The sequence below is a fragment of the Dama dama genome, chromosome 1, assembly GCF_033118175.1.
Source record: "Dama dama isolate Ldn47 chromosome 1, ASM3311817v1, whole genome shotgun sequence".
Classification (NCBI taxonomy): Eukaryota; Metazoa; Chordata; class Mammalia; order Artiodactyla; family Cervidae; genus Dama; species Dama dama.
The window spans coordinates 24,694,922-24,717,400 of record NC_083681.1 but is presented as its reverse complement, the minus strand read 5'-3'; the positions used below and the strand labels follow the sequence as shown (position 1 = coordinate 24,717,400).

Genomic DNA, 22,479 nt, shown 5'->3' with positions numbered 1-22,479 from the left:
TTGGTGACTCCATTTCCCAGATGGTTATAAAGGGTGCCCTGTATAAGTCTTTACAACAAGGCAAAATATATTCTTACTAAATCATTATTAACAATGGCTAATTTTGTATGGTCTACAGAGGCTGTTGGAAGGAAAGCAGGCTACTCGCCATTAACTTAATCCTTTCTGCACCCCAGAAGCAAGCTACTCTTGGAACTAACTGAAGCCTTAGAATGCTGCCTTGGAAACAGGATAACAATATAATTTATTGTCCAAATCGGGGCCTTCTTGAGAGGGAAAGACACGCTATAAATAATTACTCTGGGACAACGGGCATCCTTGAGCAGACAGGGACAGTGTGGGGTCACTCTGCTCAGGAGAGAGTCCCTCCTTCTGCACACCAGCGTCTAGAAGAATCTCTTCAGGTTTTATCTGCAAATGGTACTTGCACTGTTGTTGGCCCTTGACTTTGGATCTCTGTTCTGTTCTTCACCTGCCGCTATGGGATTTAATGCCTTAGACTGACCCATTGCACCTGTCCCTATGGGCCCCCCACTGTGAGCACAGCTGTGCTTGCGAGTTTTCTAGGCATGCCTGCTTTCTCCACCCAGTACATCAATGGCTCTGCATCTGCCACTGAGGACCCACTCACCCACTCTCACTCCAGCCCAGGCGCCTGGAGGTCCGAGGAGGGCTCCAGGGCCTCTGCTCCCCTGCACTGAGATGCTAGGTGTGACCAGCTGCCCTTTCCTTCAGGTACCTGTTTGTCTTTCACTGTAACTCACATGGGCTGCTTTGGTCCTAAGGGGTCAGCTAAGCAAAGCTTCTGCCCATTGGTGAACTTGCCTCAGTCCAAGCCCAGAGAGCAGCACAGACCTCGAGAGCATTGGCAGAAGCATAATAAGAATTTGTTGAGACAAAACTACTTCTTCAGAAGGTCCCATGGCAGGAGAAGCAGTGGAAATGCACTGCCAAGTTTAAAGGTAGATAGGATGGGCTTAGTTAAAAGAGCTTCTGGTTGATAACTAGGGCAGCGCATGCTGGAACATGTCCCTGTTTTAGGAAAAGATGGTATTGCTTAGGACAATTATGGTAGTCCTTAATTTGGATATAGCCCTTGCACACTCATTGCCAGCCCTTCTTGAAGCCACAGTTCTGCACATGTCTTCACTGTCTAAGTTGCAGGCTTCTTTCCTCTTCTACCTCACTGCTGTGACCCTGCTGCTTCTTGGAAACCTACTCCATATCTCCCCTAATGCTGGTCCCTGATGGCAAGCCAGAAGGCCAAGGAGAAGGAGAAAGGGGCTGGGGAAAGATGAAGTTCCACCTAGTTGGCCCCACCTCACCTGGCTCCCAGGCCCTACCACTGATCTCCTAAACCCCTGGGAGAGGCCGGAAGGAGGAGGAGAGAAATGAGACCAAGAATGTGGAATGAAGAGAGAAAGGAGGGCATATACGGGGACCAGGTTACTCCAAGGAGGCCATGTGAACTCTGCTCCGGATGTTGCAGAGAAGTGTGGACCTGAATTAGACATCCGCTGCTGTTATTGTTCAGTCACTGAGTGTCTGACTCTGCGATACCATCGACTAAAACCCACCAGGCTCCTCTGTCCTTCACTGTCTCCTGGAGTTTGCTCAAATTCATGTCCACATCTAATATGGATTAGACATACACATCTATTGAGCGCGTCAATTCCTAGGCAGGTTGATAGGAAGTCCGGGGTCCCGAGAAGGAGAAAGGGATCTAGGGTTCTCAAAGCGGAGATAGGGGTCTGGAATTCTCAAGGAGGAGGAAAGGACAAACATCTTTTTTCCCTCTACATTCCTTCCTCTTAGTCGCATAAAGTGTTTTTTTCTTTAAGCCCGGAACTGATGGTTTCACAACAAACAACTCAGTTTAAACTCTGTACTAAGGCTTACATAACAACAATGTACCCTGCTTGAGGGCAGTTTCTCCTTCCTGAAAACCTTCTGGCTAATCCTGTTATCTTAAAATGTAAATTATGGCAATGGGTCTAGTAAGATCTTTACAACCTTGAGACATTCTTTTGATTTATTGTAATAACTAATTAAAAAAGCGTATAACTCCCTTGCCAACCTTAGCAAGGGGGGCACTCTCCATCCCCCTTCTGAGGTCGATGTCAGAAGCTTTCTCTGTCCCTTGCTGTACTTTAATGAAACTCTGCTACACAAAAGCTCTTGAGTGATCAAGCCTGGCCCCTGGCCCTGAAGTTAAATCTTCTTCAGAGATCACGAATCTGACACCATTCACCGTAAGCTATCACTATGATTCTCTTAACTTGTCTCTGCAGGAATCACTCACATCTCTTTGTTCGCTTTACTGGGTGGCCGAACAAACATTCTCTCAGCTGTAGTCTTGGGGAAGAACTGTGGCAGTGGAGTGAGTGAGTGTGAGTGTGTGTGTGAGAGACTGTGTGTGAGCATGTGTGTGCGTGTGGGTGCGATGCAGGGGGGAGGGTGGAAAGACAAATTGTGCCCTGCCACAGCTCCTGCCTCCTATCTCTTCTGCCTCCTTCCCTCCTTCCCTGGACCTTACCCACCCTCTTCACTCTAGCATGACCTCACACGGCTGTTGACACTGCCCGCTCCTCCTTCCTGGGCAGCCATCACCCCCGGAGAGGCCTGGAACAGAAGCGAAGATCTGTCCTTAACTAGCCGAGTTAGAACTGAGTGTATGGCCACAGAGAAACCACATGAGCCATGGAGGTAAAGGCAGAGTCTGCTAATCACGAGTCACTCTGTACAGAGATCTGATGCAATACGTGGTAAACTGGGTTTCGTGGAAGAGTGATCACCATCGCTGGCCCAGAGAATGGACACGAAAGCTTGGGTTTGAGTCCTGGTTCCTTGGGTAGGAGACCTGATCACGCTGTGCTCAATTTCCTCATTTGCATGATAGGGATAAAAGTTAAATCTCCTTTGTAGGATTGTGATGAGGTTAAAAGCTCATTTATGGATAGTACCTCTCACAGTGTTAGGCACATTATACGTGCTCACTTTGTGTTAGGCACATTATACGTGCTCACTTTGTGTTGGGCACTATTATTTATTATTACCTTATGGGGCTGCTATCTAAAGGAATTTCCTAAAGACAAATGATTACATGTTTCCACATCCATCTCCCTGCCATAGAGATTATGCTTCATCCCTATAAAGCTAATTACGATGCCCTCCTTTATTCAAACACTGGTATCTCTTTTATGCCAGCTGATGTCCCACTGAGGAAGTTGACGCTGATGCTGACACTGAGGGTAGGTCTGTGAGTACAGCGGACACAATCCCGGGCCACAAGGAGTTCACCTTCAGCACGGGGGCTCTTCCAGCCGCCTCGGTGCCTGCGCAGCAGGGCTTGAAAGGCTCGTCCACCCCTCCCGCATCTGGGCAGCTCCCACTTGGGAAACGCAGTACCGTCTTTGAAGACTTCCCTAACGGCTGTCACACAGGACCAGACAACAAATCTTTTCCTGTAAAACACTGTGCCTGTTGCTATTTGTTGCTGTGTTCAGTCGCTCAGTTGTGCCTACATTTTTGCAACTCCGTGGATGCACGCCAGGCTTCCCTGTCCTTCTCCATCTCCCGGAGTTTGCTGAAACTCATGTCCATCGAGTCGGTGATGCCATCCAACCATCTCATCCTCTGTCGCCCCTTCTCCTCCTGCCCTCAATCTTTCCCAGCATCAGGGTCTTTTCCAGCGAGTCAACTCTTCCAGTCAGGTGGCCATAGTACTGGAGCTTCAGTTTCAGCATTACTGCTTCCAATGAACACCCAGGACTGATCTCCTTTAGGATGGACTGGTTGGATCTCCTTGCAGTCCAAGGGACTCTCAAGAGTCTTCTCCAACACCACAGTTCAAAAGCACCAATTCTTTGGCACTTACCCTTCTTTACCGATCCAACTCTCACATCCATACGTGACCAGTGGAAAAGCCATAGCTTTGACTAGATGGACCTTTGTCAGCAAAGTAATGTCTCTATTTTTTAATATGCTAGCTAGGTTGGTCATAGTTTTTCTTCCAAGGAGCGTCTTTTAATTTCATGGCTGCAATCACCATCTGCAGAGATTTTGGAGTCCCCCTCCAAAAAAGTCTGTCACTGTTTCCACTGTTTCCCCATCTATTTGCCATGAAGTGATAGGACTGGATGCCAGGATCTTAGTTTTTTGAATGCTGAGTTTTAAGCCAGCTTTTTCATTCTCCTCTTTCACCCATTCTCCTCTTCATCAAGAAGTCCTTTAGTTCCTCTTCGCTTTCTGCTATAAAGGTGGTGTCTACATTTCTGAGGTTATTGATATTTCTCCTGGCAATCTTGATTCCAGCTTGTGCTTCATTCAGCCTGGCATTTCACATGATGTACTCTGCAGAGAAGTTAAATAAGCAGGGTGACAATATACAGCCTTGACATACTCCTTTCCCAATTTGGAACCAGTCTGCTGTTCCATGTCTGGTTCTGACTGTTGCTTGACCTGAATACAGGTTTCTCAGGAGGCAAGTATGGTGGTCTGGTATTCTCATCTCTTTAAGAATTTTCCACAGTTTGTTGTGATCCACACAAAGGCTTTGGCATAGCCAATAAAGCAGAAGTAGATATTTTTCTGGTATTCGCTTGCATTTTCAATGATCCAACGGATGTTGGCAATTTGATCTCTGGTTCCTCTGCCTTTCTAAATCCAGATTGAACACCTGGAAGTTCTCGGTTCACATACTGTTGAGGCCTAGCTTGGAGAATTTTGAGAATTACTTTGCTAGCATGTGAAATGAGTGCAACTGTGGGGTAGTTTGAACATTCTTTGATGTTGCCTTTCTTTGGTACTGGAATGAAAACTGACCTTTTAGTCCTGTGGCCACTGCTGGGTTTTCCAAATTTGCTGGCATACTGAGTGCAGCACTTTCACAACACTATCTTTTAGGATTAGAAATAGCTCAACTGGAATTCCATCATCTCCCCTGTCTTTGTTTGTAGCGATGCTGCCTAAGGCCCACTTGACTTTGCACTCCAAGATGTCTGGCTCTGGGTGAGTGATCACACCATCATGGTTACCTGGGTCTTTAAAATCTTTTTGTGTAGTTCTTCTGTGTATTCTTGCCACCTCTTCTTAATATGTTTTGCTTCTGTTAGGTCCATACCATTTCTGTCCTTTATTGTGCCCATCTTTGCATGAAATGTTTCCTCAGTATTTCTCATTTTCTTGAAGAGATCTCTAGTCTTTCCCATTCTATTGTTTTCCTCTATTTCTTAGCATTGATCACTGAGGAAGACTTTCTTATCTCTCCTTGCTATTCTTTGGAACTCTGCATTCAAATGGGTACATCTTTCCTTTTCTCCTTTGCCTTTCACTTCTCTTCTTTTCTCAGCTCTTTGTAAGGCCTCTTCAGACAGCCACTTGGCCTTTTTGCATTTCTTTTTCTTGGAGATGGTTTTGATCACTGCCTCCTGTACGATCTTATGAACCTCTGTCCATAGTTCTTCAGACACTCTGTCTATCAGATCTAATCCCTTGAATCTATTTGCCACTTCCTACTTTATACTCATAAGGGATACTGTTATTATGAAGTCATCATAATGGGTTGTCACTAACAATTTTATGATTATCTGTGTTAGCCTATGAACCCACTGATGAAAACAGAGTGTATGTTATTCATCTTTGTAACCTTGGCAATGGCTGGACTTATGGCAGGTACTCAGATGTTGCTAACCAACATCATTTACTATAATTTATAGGCGTATATATTTATCTCCCTCTTTGTGCTTCTTGGGGTCAAAAGACCTTCTCTTACTCACCTCTGTTGCCCCTCTGTCCAGCAACAAGCTTACTCAATAAATAATTATGAAATGAAGGAATACACGAACAAATGCCTCTGTCTTTCACTTAGAAAAACTTAAAATCAGAGTGACTAAGAAAACCACAAATCAAAGAGACACATGTTCCCCCAAAGTTCATTGCAACACTATTTAAAATAGCCAGGACACGGGAACAACCTAAATGTCCACTGACAGATGGATGGATAAAGAAGATGTGGTACATATATACAATGGGATGTCGCTCAGCTATGAAAAGGAATGAAATCGGATTATTTGTAGTGATGTGGATGAACCTAGAGTCTGTCATACAGAGTGAAGTAACTCAGAAAGAAAAAACAAATATCGTACATTGACGCATATATATAGAATCTAGGAAGATGGTACTGATGAACCTATTTTCATGGCAGGAATACAGACGCAGATATAGAGGACATGTGGACACAGGGTGGGGCCAACTGGAAGGTCCGGACTGACATATCTATACTATCATGTGTAAGACAGCTGGTGGGAGCACTGCATGGCACAGGGAGCTCAGCTCAGTGCTCCGTGAGGACCAGGGTGGGATGCGGCGGGAGAGGGGAGCGCAGGAGGGAGGGCACGCATGCACACACATGGCTGGTTCCTGCTGTCACAGAGCAGGAAGTAACACAACACTGCAAAGGAACTGTACTCCAGTTTAGAAATTGTGAAATGAAGGAATATATTAACAAATGCATCCGTCTTTCATCTAGAAAAACTTAATATCAGAGTCTGAGGTAGACCTGTCGAAATCAGAGAAAACATCATCAAGAATATTTTCCAAGAAATTTAGCTGCACTCGCAAGTATGCACAGTTAATTTCGACCCAACTGATAACCTGTTTCCAAGTCCAACTGTCATTAATGAATAAGCAGGGTTCATCTAGGATAGCAGAAATGCTTGGTTTTCAAAGGTCTGTGTTTACAAACATCAGTGCATTCTCCTTATTGAGCTAAACAGGCGGGTCCCAGGCAAGGTTCCCCAGGCACATGCGCTATAACCACCAAGGAGCTGCATGCATCAGGGATGCCCCTGCAGTGTCTGTTCTCTGGCAGCACCATCTACACTGGACTCCCTGATCTGTGTTTTTGAAAAAGAGGAGCAGACAGAGCGGAAAGTCACTAGGTTAAATATCTCTCCGCCACAAATTCGTTTTTCAAAGTCAGGTCAAAATGCATTTCAGCTCTGAATGAATGGAAGTTAACTGAGTTTATAGAGACAAAGCGAGTAGAGATACAGAGTTTCTTTTCATGACTTTTATAATCCTGCTTCACACAGGTCAGGGAAGGAAGAAAGGGAGACAGAGGCAGCCATTTGGTCACTAACACTGAACAAGGGCCTGTTTATTATAGGCTTCCCTCGTGGCTCAGACAGTAAGGAATCTGCCTGCAATGCAGGAGACCCAGGTTCAATCCCTGGGTCGGGAAGATCCCCTGGAGAAGAGAATGGCTACCCACTCCGGTACTCTTTGGAGAATTCCATAGACAGAGGAGTCTGGTGGGCTACAGTCCATGGGGTTACAAAGAGTCAGACATGACTAAGCGATTAACATTTTCACTTTTTTTTTTTCCACTTATTATGAAGTCTGGCACTATCTGGAAAGCCAGAGATAAAGTGATGTATAAGGCAGCCGGTGCTCTGCCATCTTGGAGTTCACATGCTTAGTGGACGCAGGAAAAGCAATCCCCCAAACCAGTATGTAAATGAGATCAGTTCAGGCAGGGAGAAGGGCACTGAAGAAGAGGTCAGTGGAGTGGGTGGGCGCAGTGATAAGGGAGCTGCGTGGGTCAGAGCAGGGAGGGCAGGGTTCACTGAGAAGGTGATCTGAAGGATGCGCTGAGATCTGGATAATGGATGAGCAGAGGGCAGCTTGCAGGGGATCTGGCAGAATGAGGCTGCAAGCAGAAGAAGCACCTGGAGCAATGTCCTTGAGACAGAGAACATGCTTAGTGTGTCTAAGGGAGAGGAAGGGGGCTTCTGGGGCTGGAGAGCTGTAAGTGTGGAGGGATGATGAGGTCAGGGAGGAAGTCAGGGCGAGTGCAGATAGTGTCTTGCCCCCAAAGAGGAGTCCGGATTTTATGCCTCCAACAGGAAGCCGTTGGAGGATTCGAAACAGAGGAGTGGCATGTAAGGTCATTCCAGCTACTGGGAGTGGGGGAGGCTGATGAGGGGGACAATGGGGAGCAGGGGGGTCAGCTGGTAGTCGGTCTCATTGACCAGGTGAGGACCAGGATGGCCTGGACTCGGGCTGAGGTGGTGGGAGCTGGAGAGAAGCAGCTAGTTTGGGGGCTGATTCCCAGGCCGAGTGGACAGGGTCTTGCTGATGGACGGCAAGCTGTCAGAGAAACCGTGGCAGAGCAATGACCTTGGCTGCACTGTCCTTACCGAAGACCTTGAGGTGGATGGACGCGTCCTGCTCGCCCGCCTTGTTCTCGGCGATGCAGACGTACTCGGCCTCGTCGTTCTTGTCCACCTTCCTGATGGTCAGCTCGGAGCTGTCGTCGCTGAACAGGTACTTCTCGTCTTCCTCATTCTCTATCTGCTCCCCGTCCCTGCCGGGCACAGAAACGGGAAGGACCGTGATTTTGACGACAGAGCTAAGAGGTTGATTTTTAATTAGTTTCCATAAAATGCAAACTGAACGCATGTCAAAGACTGAACTTGCACGGAAAGTTAAGACATTCAATTCTATTTCTTTCTGTGTGACTCCTTTAACCAAATCTCCGATTCTGCCTAAGGGCTGCAAATGGCATCCTCCAAAATTCCAAAGAGGGCCTCTGGTTCTGCCCCACAGACTGAAGATGGAGGAATCCAAAGCACACGCAAGGCAAGCAGATCTTACTGGAAGATTCCACTCTGCTCTCGGAGCTTCTGGTCCCCAGCTGCCCACCCCATTCCCTGGAAATGCCAACACAGAGTAGGCCCTGCCAGGTCTCCTCCGCTAGTTGGTCATAAAGGCTCAAGCCGGTTTCTTACTTTGTCCAGCTCATGGTGGGCTCCGGGAAGCCTTCGGCGTTGCACACGAGGGTGACGGACTGGCCGAGGTTGGCGGTGGCATTCACTATGCTCTGCCTGGCCTGGACGGTGGGTGGCACTGAAAGAAAGAAGGGCTGTCAGCGGGGCTGGGAAAACCTGAAAGGACTCGGTGGCCTGGAGAAGGGGCATTTTTGGGGGACCCCGAGTCAGAGGGTCGGGGGTCTTGGGTAGCTGCAGACCTTTAGTGAAAGGGATCTAAATGCAGGTGTGCACTAAACAATTACTGTAAATTGGATAAATAATTCACCCACAAGCATGCATGAGTGTTTCTCAACAATACTTAGTAATGTTATATGTATAACAACATATAATAATATTGCTTTTCAATAATACAGATTTAGAAGCTATATTAATGTCTTCCTTATTTTAAAGTGGTGTTCAACTTACAGTAGCTATTTATCATTATATCTTTTTTCAATCAGTGCATACTCATCTTAACTACCATGATTGGCAGAACTTGACATTTAAAGGGGGGGTCTCTTAATACTGGAAAAGGTTCAAAATTTTCTTTCTCAGTAATTAAATGGTTAATACCAATGTGAAATGCACTAGCTCACCAAAGAGTGACATTTCTCTTGGACTGTCCTAAACAACTCTGTGCACAAACTGGTTTTTACCAAAGGAATGAGAGAGAGAGTTTGGCAAAAAATACATTTCAATATCTAAAACAATTCAACCATGATTTACTTATTTTCTTAGTACTGACATTATAATTCCCTCTAAACATGTTGTAAATGTCAGATCAATTCCACGGGTGTGTTTATTTGACATTGCAAATTAAGATTAATAAACCCACGGATGGACTATGATTCTGACTATTCTGAGGCCTGAATTGATAATAATATTTTCTCTGAACACTGAACCAGGGGACTAACTTCACCATTACAGTAACATCAAGGACAATGAAGGATAAGGAAGAATTTATTAGGAAGCATGGGGCAAGTTTCTAGTGCTGCAAGATAATGAAGGACGCTCCAGAACTGCACCGGACGTCCCCATAGTTGAGGGAGACCCAAAAGGTGAGTGTCTTTAAAAACAAACAAACAAATAAACAAGGCAGAGGACGGGGGTGGGCTGGGGGAGGGGTGGACTCAGCTGGCATGGACGAGCCAAGGCAGGAGCCGTGGAGAGAGCAGGAAGGCCAGGTCTCCTTACCATTCACAATGACCTGAATGTCCTTGAAGTTGATCTCCCCGCGGGCCAGGATCCTGCCCTCACAGCGGTAAGTGCCCTCATCTGTTTTCTTGATGCCCCGGATCTGGAGGTAGTTGTTGGCCAGGACTATGAATCGGACTAGAAAAGACAAGAAGCAGGTTTGTCCCAGGATCAGTCAGAGGATGGGACAGAGGCAGGCAGAGCGCTGAACCTTGCCTTTTTCCTACCTTGAGTCTCATGGGGGTGGGTGGAGGGCTGGAAGTGGGGACGGGATTTAAGCTGAAATAAGATAATTTGTCCCTGGCTCTGACATAGAGCCAAGAGCAAAAGTCTGCTGGAAATCTGTATTCTTCTTTGGAGAGAAAGTCACGTGCCTGAATATACAAGCTATAGACATGCAACCGCTAGCCTGGAAACGGCATGCAGTTCTGGGACACTGGAGTCTGAGTTTGGGCTGGGGCGCCTCAGCAGCTGGCAGAGGTGGAAACCCTAAGGGGCTCAGAGGCCCAGGGGAAGGGGCAGCTGCCTGCTCTCACCATCTTTTTTCAGGATGACATCTCGGCCTTTGTGCTTCCAGATGATGGTTGGGGGGAGGGAGCTGACCACGTCACACACGATCACGGCATCTTCTCCCTCTCTGAACTCCTGTGGGGTTGGCGCATTCTTGAACATGAGCTTCTCTGAAAAGGGGGCAAGTGGAGAGTGAGGAAAAACAGTGGTTCTCCCACAAAAAAACCCCTTTTCACTGGTGCCTTACCGCTTGGATTCGAGTCCATATATGCAGCGGTACCCAACGGGCTCCACCCGTCACTTGGCCAAACATGCAGCAAAGCAGATGGCACAAGAGGAATATGTTCAGCCATGGTTGGCAGTTACTGTCTGAATATTCAGAGGGCTAAGTTCATCACACTCTGCGGAAAAGGGTCTACAGAGGGAGAGGTGGATGGAGCTAATGCAACGCAATGTACTGGTGGGACATCTACTCTACAATGAATAGTAGGAGCCATCAGTCCTTTCTCTGTCCCCCAGTCTGTCTGACCCCCCAACTCCAGCCTATCTATGGCAGACAGAATTTTGAAGACTAGAACAGGAAAGGCAGGCTTATGGCAATCAATACTGTTCCATTAGTGGTCATCCACCATTACCCTGGCCAACAGGACAGACGCATGATAACAAGATAACGAGATGCCACCTTTAGATTGGTTTCAGTGGCAATGGGAACCACCTGCTCTGAGCGGCACAGAATGTTCAGATGATAACCCTTCCCACCCCACCGAGCCTCTGCACTCCACTGCCAGCAGGAAACAGTGAAATAAGAGGGGATAAACTGAGGTGTAAAACAGTCAGTCAACACTTGGGGAAGGGTGAGGGGAACACACACCCTCTGGGAATGGTGTAACATGCATTTAGAGAATCAAGGCCAGGGCGAGGTAGCTGTGGCCAGCATGAACACAGTTGTGAGTCTGGAGTTGGCCAAGGATCATTTAAAATCACACTGGATGGAGGAGAGGATATTTGTACACACGTGGCTGATTCACTCTGCTGTAGAGCAGAAACTAACACAACATACTCCAATAAAAAAAATTAAAAAAATACAAATCCCCTGATATAACTTACACGTGTGTTAAATAGGCATTAAAATATAACAACTTTTCAGCAAACATACTGATAAAACATTTTTAAAATTTTACTTTAGTTTTTATTTGTTTATTGTTGGCTGCACTGGGTCTTTGTTGCTGCGGGGCCTACACTCTAGTTGCGGCGTATGGGCTTCTCATTGCGGTGGCGTCTTTTGCGGCAGAGCACAGGTTTTCAAGCGTGCAGGCTTCAGCAGCTGTGGCTCATCAGCTAAGTTGCTCTGCAGCATGTGGCATCTTCCCCTACCAGGGAACAAACCTACACCCCCTGCATTGGCAGGTGGATTCTTAACCACTGGACCACTACAGAACTCCCTGATAAAATCTTATTTGTGTAGAGTGTGTGCACGTGTGCTAAGTCACTTCAGTCGTGTCTGACTCTCTGCGACTCCGTGGACTGTAGCCCGCCAGGCTCCTCTGTCCATGGGATTCTCCAGGCAAGAATACTGGAGTGGGCTGCCATGCCCTCCTCCAGGGAATCTTCCTGATACAGGAATCTAAGCCAAGTCTCTTACATCTCCTGCATTGGCAGGCAGATTCCTTTCCTTACTGGAAAACCCTTGTATAGAGTACCTCATGAAATAATACATTTAGTTTGAAACCAGTAGGCCCCCGCCTGCCCCCCCCCCAAAAAAAAACCCACAGAAAACAATCAAAATAACCCATATTGGAGCTCTTATCTTGATGCAGAAAAGACTTAGAGAAAAGCAGAAAAGAGGCCCAGTCAAGTCCTGTGTTCCACCCCATTCTCTGCTACCCGTGCTGTCTTCCCGGCCAAAGGAGAGGTCAGGGAATACAGAAGGAGGAGGAAGGGGGTCTTACGGAAGATCTTCACGTTGACTGTGGCCTCTGACTCGGTGCCATCCTCCGCAGTGACCACGCACTTGTAGATGCCGGCGTCGTCGATGTTGGCATTGTAGATGGTGAGGGTGGAAGAGGAGTCATCGTTCCACACCACTGAGATCCGCTGCTGGTTCGGGGTGAGCTTCTCTCCGTTGGGGGAGAACCAGGAGATGTCTTTATCTTTGGCATCTCCAGCCACTGAAGAGGGAGAGATTATTTTCAAACCACTGATGCTGAAAAGACAAAGAGCCCTCCAGGAGACAGTAGGTAGTTGATAAGAGCTCCTGAGGAAGGGCTCATCAGGTTTGATAACGAGGTGGGAAGTGTGTGCGTGTGACCATTCATGTTGGTCACTTCTGTGTTTGTTCTGTTTTAATATTTGTAAATAACTCAACAAACATTGGTGCTGATATTTCTCATAGTGGGCCTATCCCTAGCGTGGGAAGAGATATTTGTTGAGGACCCACTGTGTGCAGGCACTGAACTAGTAGCTTATAGCCCCGCAGATTGTGGGGCAAAGGGAATTAGTATCCTGGATCTGAGCTCAAGGGCTAGTTGGTTAGCCAACTCATCAGCTTGTTTTCGAGGGCTTAGATTATGGTCTCCTAAATAGAAGATGAGATACCGGCTAGTCTCGGAGTGTAAATTCCAACCACTTTTGCTCCACCACCTGCCTGCACAAACTGGCGTTTCAGCACACCGCGCCCCCCACCGCCCTGCCCCCCGCCTCAGACAGGCAAACACATCTGCTGAAATGCTTCAAAGAAGGTAGCCAGCATGGCCCATCATCCGTTCCCCAGGCAGCACAGAGGCTCGGACACGGCTGCTGCTGAGCTGTCCAGACACTGAGCCGGGACAAGGGCTCTGGGATCCTGGACGGTTCTCGCACAGCGTCCTCTCTGCCCAGCGCCCTTCCCCCGCCTGCATCCCCACCCTACCGCCTGGCACAGATGCTTAGTACAGAAATGCAGCAGCCCTCCTTTCAGGGCCCATCATGTTTTCAACAAATATCGCCCTTTGCAAGATGCGCTGTGGGTTCCATGGTGGCCTCTCCGGCTCGTTTCAATGGCTGCAATGAAGGCAAAGCTGGAGGGAAGACATCCAGTGGCCACGAGCCGCCTCATCCCGTGCAAATCGTGACAGCATTTCAAACCCCTCCCTGCCGAAAGCGACTTGCTGGATGTCAGCTTACACCTAGCTCAGCTCTTTCCTGGTCCTTTCATGTTCCCAATCCCAGGCACGTCACATACAGAGACTCCAGAACCTCACAGGAAGCAGGACATTTCCTGATAATTAGCTGAGCTGTGGAAATGGGATATGTTTTCCAAACAGAAGACAAGGACACCAGGTTTGACAAATTCTGAGCTCTGGTGCAGGCAATGGGACAGAATATTGGAATTCACTGGAGAGCTGGAAAACCCAGGATGCCTGTCCTCACCACAAAAGAGATGGCTGCACTCAGTTTTTTCTTTCCAGGCACATTTTAGGGCTTCTTGTGTTTTCCTGCTCCGGGAGATTCTAATAATCCAGACACTGACCCACTGAAGCATTCGTTCTGAAGCAGCCCTGCTCTCCAGTGTCATTCACGGAACTCTGGAGGCACCCAGAGCAGGGGTCTGGCGGCTGTGTTGACCTTCCCAAGAAAACCCCTCGATCTCCTCCATCACCAGGTGGATGTCCACAGGGCACATTTCACTGTACCGGGGCAAACTTGGTGAGGGGAAGGGAGATGGTCTGAGCACTTCCCAGGTCACAGGGTGAGCTCAGATTCCAGGCACACCATCAGCCCAGCAGATGCAGCTGTGGCCTCTGCCCTGCGGGGTGGGTTTCCTGAGACGCAGTGTGATAGGGGTACTTGCCTTGGCACAGGAAGAATTTGGACTCTCCCACGCTGATTTCCCCTTGGCTGGGAACAATATCCACCTGCAGAGAAACTGAAAAAGACAAAAAGTCCAGTTTAAACGTGTGTTCACAGTTTTGAGACGGAAACTAGAGCTTTCATTCAAAAACGGAGTCTCCTCGCCCACTTCCAGAAAGAGCGAAGAGAGGAGGTTGTTTGGGTTTTGAGAACGTGTCATTACAGTTCCTCACACCAAAGCCAGGAGTGGACACGATCCAGGTCATTTCATGTGCAACTGCTGTCCTCTATCAGACGGTGCAGGCCGCCCGGGAGACCTGGGGTGAACGCTGCCTTAAATGTTCCCGACCTTTTGAGAAAGCTTAGTGTCCTGCTTCCAAACAGCAGCCCTTCATTCATGGAAATGGCAGCCCAGCCAGTTGCACGTTCATCATCAACCTGAAGGGTCCCCACAGCTGTGTTCAGAGGGAAGCCTGCTGTCCGCAACCCTGCACAGGGCTTCCTGCCACTTCCCCACACCGCAGAGCTTAACCACCACAAAGGATTCGACGTGAAGATCCAACCTAGTTTTGGGGGAGGGGATGCCAAACAAACACTCACCTCCCTTGTGACTATAGGACCAATCCATCTCTTTGCATCAGAGGAGACAGCGATCAAACATGGTCACCCCGATCAGTCAGTCACTCTTCTACAATGCTGGAGTCTCTGCCCTGTGGCCCCCCTGCATCCCTTGGCTACTTCACTACACTCGATTTGAATACCCATAGGCTCTATCCAGCTTCCCAGGTGGTGCTAGTGGTAAAGAGCCTGTCTGCCAATGCAGGAGACATAAGAGACGCGGGTTCGATCTCCGGGTCAGGAAGATCCCCCTGGAGGCGGGCATGAAACCCACTCCAGTATTCTCGCCTGGAGACTCCCATGGGCAGAGGAGCCTGGCAGGCTGTAGTCCACAGGGTTGCAAAGAGGTGGACATGACTGAAGCAACTTAGCTATGCATGCACGCATGCTCCATCAGTCCACTCCACCCATTAAGACGAAACACACTGCACCGGATCTCGTGGATTCCTGTATTCACCCGGTTCCTCGATTATCTGCTTAAGTCAGATAACCATTGCTCACGAAAATGTATTCTTAGGGTAGCAGAAGTGCTATTATTCATTGGGATCCAACTTCTTTCTGCCTTTCCTCCTCTTAGGTAAAGTAAATCAGCAAGCTAAAGGCTAATGGACATTTGGTTGAATGCATGAAGCTTCTGCAAGCTGGTATGAAGGAGGAGCCTGGACAAAACAGACCGAGTAATAGAGACTCAGCAAGCCCTTCCTTTTAACAGCCATTTTCTCTGCACAGTAGAGCAGAGGGAATACTCGTTGCCATGGTGACGGACTTGCAGGCAGAGCCCTTGTGGGTCTCTGTCTGTGCTCATTTGATGAAGCAACCACGGCTGTACTCAGTGAAACACAGGGATCAAAGGGCCTGCTTGGGGTGGGCAAGGGGGAGCGTGGGGCAACATATCCACCAGGGGCACAGCCTTCCTCGCCATCCTACAGACAAAGCATCCCACGGAAAAACCCAGCAGAGGCTGCAGAGAAAGGGATGGTTTGGTGGGACAGGAATGGAATGGGGAGGAGTGAGAAGTCAGGAACAGGCTGGGCGAGGATGCTGAGCACGCCACTCTGAGAATATGAAGCAGGAATCCAGAGGCTTCCAAATGCCAGCTCAGAAGAAATATGATAGGAATGGAGGGGCCGCCTGTCTCTCGGCAGTCGGTTTGCTTCCGATTACTCATTTGAGACCCAGGACGGAATTCTTCCTGAGAGCAATGAAAGGTCTTCCCCCTACCTTTCGTGAATTTCGCCCGCAGTGCGCAGCGCTACAATGGATTATTTTTTTAATTGTAAAAAATTAATTTATTTTAATTGGAGGCTAATTACTTTACAATATTGTAGTGGTTTTTGCCACATATCGATGTGAATCCTCCATGGATGTACATGTGTCCCCCATCCTGAGCCCCCTTCCCACCTCCCTCCCCATCCCATCCCTCAGGGTCATCCGAGTGCACCAGCCCTGAGTGCCCTGCCTCATGCATCGAACCTGGACTGGCCACCTGTTTCACGCTACAGTGGATTATAATGTGGGGGCCACAGCACCGGGGGTGGGGCAGGTGTGCCTGGTTGTGGCTACTTTATTCCATCACTCTCCTCTGGATGGATTCTGGATGGACCTGAGCAGGAGGGGTCCCAACCATCACCATGTCCCACCTCCTCATTTTCTGGTCAGAGAAGAGTGGTAGGGACTTCCCCGGTGGTCCAGTGGTTAAGAATCTGCGTTGCAATGCAAGGGACATGGGTTTGATCCCTGGCTGGGAAACTAAGATCCTACATGTGTTGGACCAACTAAGCCCTCAGGCCACAGCTAGAGACCCTGAGAATCACAATGGAAGATCATGCGTGCTGCAACTAAGACTCAACGTAGCCAAACAAACAAAAAAAGACAAAACAAAACAAAACAAAAACTGTTTTTTTAAACTAAAAAAAGAAAGGAGAGGTAAAGTGACTTCCCTAGGGTCATGTCTAGTGAGAGCCAGCGTGGCCCCAGAGTCCAGGCCACCTGGCTCCCAGGTAAGCGTTCTTTCCATTACATAATGCTATCTTTGCCAGTAGAAGATAAAATGTTTCCACTCAGTTTAACAAACAATTGGATGCATATCCCTTAACAGAAGAGACCAAACCCATGGTATATTGGGGGAGCACAGGGCCCTATAGGAGGGGGCTACAAGCCTGTACCACCCATCTGAAGGCCACCTGGACCTTTTCAATCCCTATCCGTGGCTCATACTCCACAGAACAACAGGCCTATGAAGCCCAGAAGCTGAGCCTCGGCCACCCGTCGCCGAAGTAATGGTCCTTTCTGGAGTTTACTGGGGCATTCTTTGGAGAATTAGAAGCATATTTCTAGCTTGGAAAGTGTGCTGGCCCATATGCTATGTATTAGCAGCCAGCTTCGACATACGGATCCTGTTAGTCTCACAGAGCCCTTATTGCTTTGAGAAGGATTTTCTTATCCCAAGTGAAAGAGCAGCCTTCATTTTTTTTCAGCTCTTTTCAAACAGAACATGACTCTCAAGGGGCAGGAGAACACGGCAAGGCTGAAGAGTTTCCATCCTCGAATATGGCTGGTATCTATCTCTGGACCACGGACAGAAATGAGAAACGAGCATTACCAAGGAATTCCCAGCTCCCCCAGATCCCAGGCACACATTTATCATCACAGACATTTTTTTAAAGAAGAGATATCCATTCAGACGCCTGCCCTTTTGCACACATGCAGAAGACAGTGATTTCTCCTTCTAGACACCAGTCAAACCCGGGCCAGAGGAAGCCCAGACTCTCTGGAAACTCAACCTTGGATGTTTTCCACTGGAGCACAATGGCTGATTATTCTCCCCCAAATGCGAAACCATGAATTATTAGGTTTAATAACGAAGAGTGGAAATCTTGCTCCAAGTCCCAAACTCCTTCCCTCCACTTCTTGTGGCCTTTTCTTTTCTTAGGGTATTCGTCTTCTCACTGTTCCCAATAAAAATTCCTGTCTTGACTTTCACCTTTCTCCAGTTGCAAATATAACTGAAATTTCCTCACCAGGCCTCACTCAGACCCTTTAGAGGAACTCTGAAAACATGTGTCCCAGAAAAAGTATCTCATTTTTCGCTTTGCAGAAACATTCTCTGTGGAAACATGGTGTGTTATCTAGTCATCTTAGATGCATCCAAAGATACACACTTATAAACACAGGTGGCTGGACTGGCTGGGACCCTGGGGCAGACTGTCAGTGTCCTCCCATTATGGAAGACAGTATGGAGATTCCTCAAAAAATTAAGGAATAAAACTACCATAGAACCCAACAACCCCACTATTAGGCATATACCCCAAGGAAACCATAACTGAAAAAGACACATGTGCCCATCACAGCACTATCTACACGAGCTAGGACGTGAGAACAACCTAGATGTTTATCGACAGATGAATGGACAAAGCAGCTGTGGTAATATATACAATGGAATATTACTCAGCTGTAAAAAGGAAAGCATTTGAGTCAGTTCTAATGAAGTAGGTGAACCTAGAGTCTATTACACAGGGTGATAAGTCACAGAGAGAAAACAAGTACATATTAACACATACACATGGAATTTAGAAAGATGGTATGGTGAACCTATTTGCAGGGTAGCAATGGAGATGCAAGCATACAGAACAGACTTGTGGACGTGGCAGTTGGGGAGGGGGGGGGATGAATGGAGAGAGTAGCACGGAAACATGTACATTACCACATGTAAAACAGACAGCCAGTGAGAATTTGCTGCATGACTCGGGGAACTCAAACCAGGGATTTGTCACAACCTAGAGGGGTGGGGTGGGGTGGGGTGGGAGGGAGTTCCCAGAGGGAGGGGACATAGGTATACCTATGGCTAATTCATGTTGACATATGGCAGAAACCAACACAGTATTGTAAAGCAATTATCTTTCAATTAAAAACAAATATACTGAAAAAAAAAAACCAAAAAAGAACCCATCCACCCCCCACCCAAGACCTCAGGAAGCTGGTTCAAACTTTCTGGTTTACAAAACACACTTTGTTATTTCCCCTGAGACTCCTTGACAGTTCTGAGACATAAAAAGGCCAATAGGATTGTCCTCATTCTATAAAAGAGAGAATCAAAGCTGAGAGAAATGAAATAACCTGCCCAGGGCAACTCAGCTAGTAAGTAGTAAAGTCAAGATTAAAAGTCATCTAATTTCAAGACTCCAGCCTTTCTCCCTACACTTCACAGCTATCATTAATCTTTTGTTGGCTTCCTAATGGTCTCATTATTATTATTACCTATTAAGTTACCATTTGCTCTTTCTAAATTATGGGCTAGAAAAAATCATCAAGTTGTTGTCATCATGTCTACTCCGGTTAATTATAACGGGCCTCTCTGTTCACAGATAACCATAGCACTGTGTGTGTGCTCAGTCGCTAAGTTGTGTCCAACTCCTTGCTACCCCATGGACTGTGATGTAGCCCGCCAGGCTTCTCTGACCATGGGATTCTCCAGGCAAGAAGACTGGAGTGGGTTGCCATTTACTCCAGGGGAATCTTCCCAAGTCAGGGATCAAACCCATGCCTCTTGTGTCTCCTGCATTGGCAGGTGGATTCTTTACCACTGCGCCACCTGGGAAACCCAACTATAGCATTAAAGTTCCCATTTTACAGATGGGGAAGTGGAGGCTCAGAGCCCTAAGTAATGGTAATGATGGATCAAGATTCAAACCCAGGCCAAATGACATCCAAAGCCCCAGCCATTTCTCCCACCCTGTTCTATCCCTTGCAAACAGATAGAAAGAGCTTCTCTTGAGAATGGAATGAGTCCCTTCTCCACATCTCATTCAGAAAATAAAATAACCCTGTGAGAGATGCATATGTTTTAAAATGTGTTTTCTATCTAAATGTCTTTAAAAAAATAGATGTCTCGTTCTGAAACATATGACACCTTGTTTAGCAAACAGCTTCAGGTTGAAAGAGGAGTTCTATGATTTTCAAACTCCCTCGCAGAAGCAAGCTTTGAGATCTTAGTTGCTAAAGAAAAGGGAATTGAAATTTCAGTTCTAAAAGGCGCTCAGGCACTTATCAGAAAAGGTGGGATCTTCCTAAGCAAAACAACAAGAAAAAAAAAATTCTGATTTCAACACAGACTCCGTAGATTTCCCCTGAGTTAGCAACTTCTTGCACCAGTTTAATTTTATTGTTCTTTTCAGAACCTTCTGTGCTTGAGGAAGCAGGGGCGGAAAGCAGCAGGTGAGCCCAGGTCTCTCCCATGACTGACCAATATACTGTCTTGTTAAGTGATTATAAGACACTGGCTCCTGAGAAAGACAAACTGCAGAGATGAAGCAGGCCTAGGGCCAAGGGAGGCACACCTGAGGAGCATGTCCTGACCATCAGTTATGAGGTGGGTGAATGATGGACGATGAGTCTGATCAGCGACTATGTATCAGACAAAAAGATTTTCCAGAACCTATTTAACAAAGGCTAAGGACTTTTGAAAAAGGCATCAAAATCAAGTTCTACATTTTATTTTGTCAGCTATTGTTCTAGAAATGAGTCTTAAATAGCAATGTACTTAACCACTAAAGGAGACTTATTTTTTTTTACTTTTCAAATGATGCTAAAGTGTATTTCATTCGATGAACCTGTGAGAAATCCAGATGTCAGAACAGGAATGTAATAACAAAGGTATCCCCACGTGCCTAGACAGTCTGCCTCATGGTCAACAAAGTACACGACGGGAGATAGGAGGGTGACTTCACGGATAAATCAAAGAAACTCAACAAACGCAAAACTGAGACTAACATGGAGATCCTGCAGAGTGGTGAAGGCCATGGACTCCGGGCCAACCCTCAGCTCTACCATTTTCTAGCAGTGTAAGCCTGGCCAAGTTATTTAACCTCTTGGAGCCCGTTTCCTTATCTGTTAAATGGGGACTAACAGAACCCTTATCAGAGGGTTGTTGGAAAGATAAAATGAATTAATACATGTAGAATAGTCTCTGGCACCTAATACACATTTAATATTTGTTGTGTATTATTAATAAGCCCCTATCAATAACCTTTTCCAAGGAAATTATTTTGATTACTATTTTTGCAAAAAGTTATGTTTACCTTTATGGTTTTAGATAAAGTAACCTTCCAAATCAGCCATGTGGTGGTCAGGTGGACCAATGCCATGCTCTACATTACTTTAAGATATTTATCTTGCCTGTCATAACTTCACTGGTATAAAAGATGACTGAATTCAATCAAAGCCAGAAAACCAATAATGTAAGCATGTTAGCCAAGTCACTTCACCTCAGTTTTCTCATCTGTAAAATAGGGATGATGATAAAATTGAATTTGTGTTGTTGGACTGTCATGAGAATTAAGCAGTCAGGAAAGACTCATGGTTAGGAAGTCAGGATATGGAGTAAGAGGCTGGGGTCCAAATTCCAACTCTGATACGTAGTAATCCTGAATTCTCAGGAGGATCTCAGAACCCGTTCTCCATATTTGTAAATGGCCATAACAACTCAGTTGATCTCATGGGGATGTTGAGATGATTTAGAAAAGTATGTAAAGTTCCAAACACAAGGTCAGGGTTGTGTTGGTTGTGTTTCAAATGACAGTACATATATGACAGTTCTTTGACATCACACACACACACACATACATACACACACCCCCCCCAAACAAAATACCCTATGATGTTTGTAATGAGAATGAGATAGCAGGAACCTCTTGTAGACTACTGCATTCGACTGTCCAAAGTCAATTAAGGGATGTGTGTGTGTTAAGATTTATCCAGTTGCAGCCAGTGAAGGCTATTCTTCATTGTCATACGCAGGCTCCTCATTTCAGTGGCCTCTCTCACTGGGGAGCGCAGGCTCTCAGTGTGTGGGCTTCAGTAGTTGCAGCTTACAGGCTCTACAGTGCTGGATCAGTAGTCGTGGCGCACAGGCTTAGCTGATTCGCAGCATGTGGGATCTGCTCGGACCAGGGATCGAACTGGTGTCCCTTGCATTGCAAGGCAGATCCTTAACCACTGGACCACCAAGAAAGCTCCTGTCTTTTTATCTATGTGTATGTATCATACACACAAGATCCACTAGATGAGACAGTGTGAGTGTATGTGAATAGAATAATTCAACTTGTCAGATTGCTGTTGCTGGAAGAAGCAGCTGGACATAGGTAAATTTATCTCATTTTGGGAGAGAAAAACAAATAAACAATTAAGGATGACAAAGGACTTGCATGTCACATCCTTGATACGTGAGTCTCACAATTCTGGCTTGAGCTCCGATTGACAGCAGCCAAGTGGAAGAAAACGAGGTAGACTGTTTTACTTTCGAACATCAACACAAGAGTTACATGTCAGTTTAAAGGAACTATAAAATACACATTCTTACACATTTTTGGCTTCTGATTCTGTATACTGGGCTTCCCTGGTGGCTCAGAGGGTAAAGCGTCTGCCTACAATGCAGGAGACCCAGGTTTGATCCCTGGGTTGGAAAGATCCCCTGGAGAAGGAAATGGCAACCCACTCTAGTACTCTTGCCTGGAAAATT

General features: G+C 46.7%; 1 protein-coding gene across 5 annotated transcripts in view; it reads right to left on the bottom strand.

The window, feature by feature from the left end:
- The window catches only part of NCAM1 (neural cell adhesion molecule 1), a 348,410-nt gene that overhangs the window by 59,959 nt on the left and 265,972 nt on the right, over positions 1-22,479 (bottom strand). For all 5 annotated transcript variants that reach the window (XM_061144838.1, XM_061144856.1, XM_061144847.1 and 2 more), the window contains exons 2-7: positions 14,347-14,421; positions 12,467-12,685; positions 10,544-10,687; positions 10,008-10,145; positions 8,793-8,910; positions 8,202-8,368 (exon numbers count right to left, since the gene is read on the bottom strand). In XM_061144838.1, coding sequence (XP_061000821.1) covers positions 8,202-8,368; positions 8,793-8,910; positions 10,008-10,145; positions 10,544-10,687; positions 12,467-12,685; positions 14,347-14,421 — 861 coding nt within the window. The remainder of the gene's footprint in view (positions 1-8,201; positions 8,369-8,792; positions 8,911-10,007; positions 10,146-10,543; positions 10,688-12,466; positions 12,686-14,346; positions 14,422-22,479) is intronic.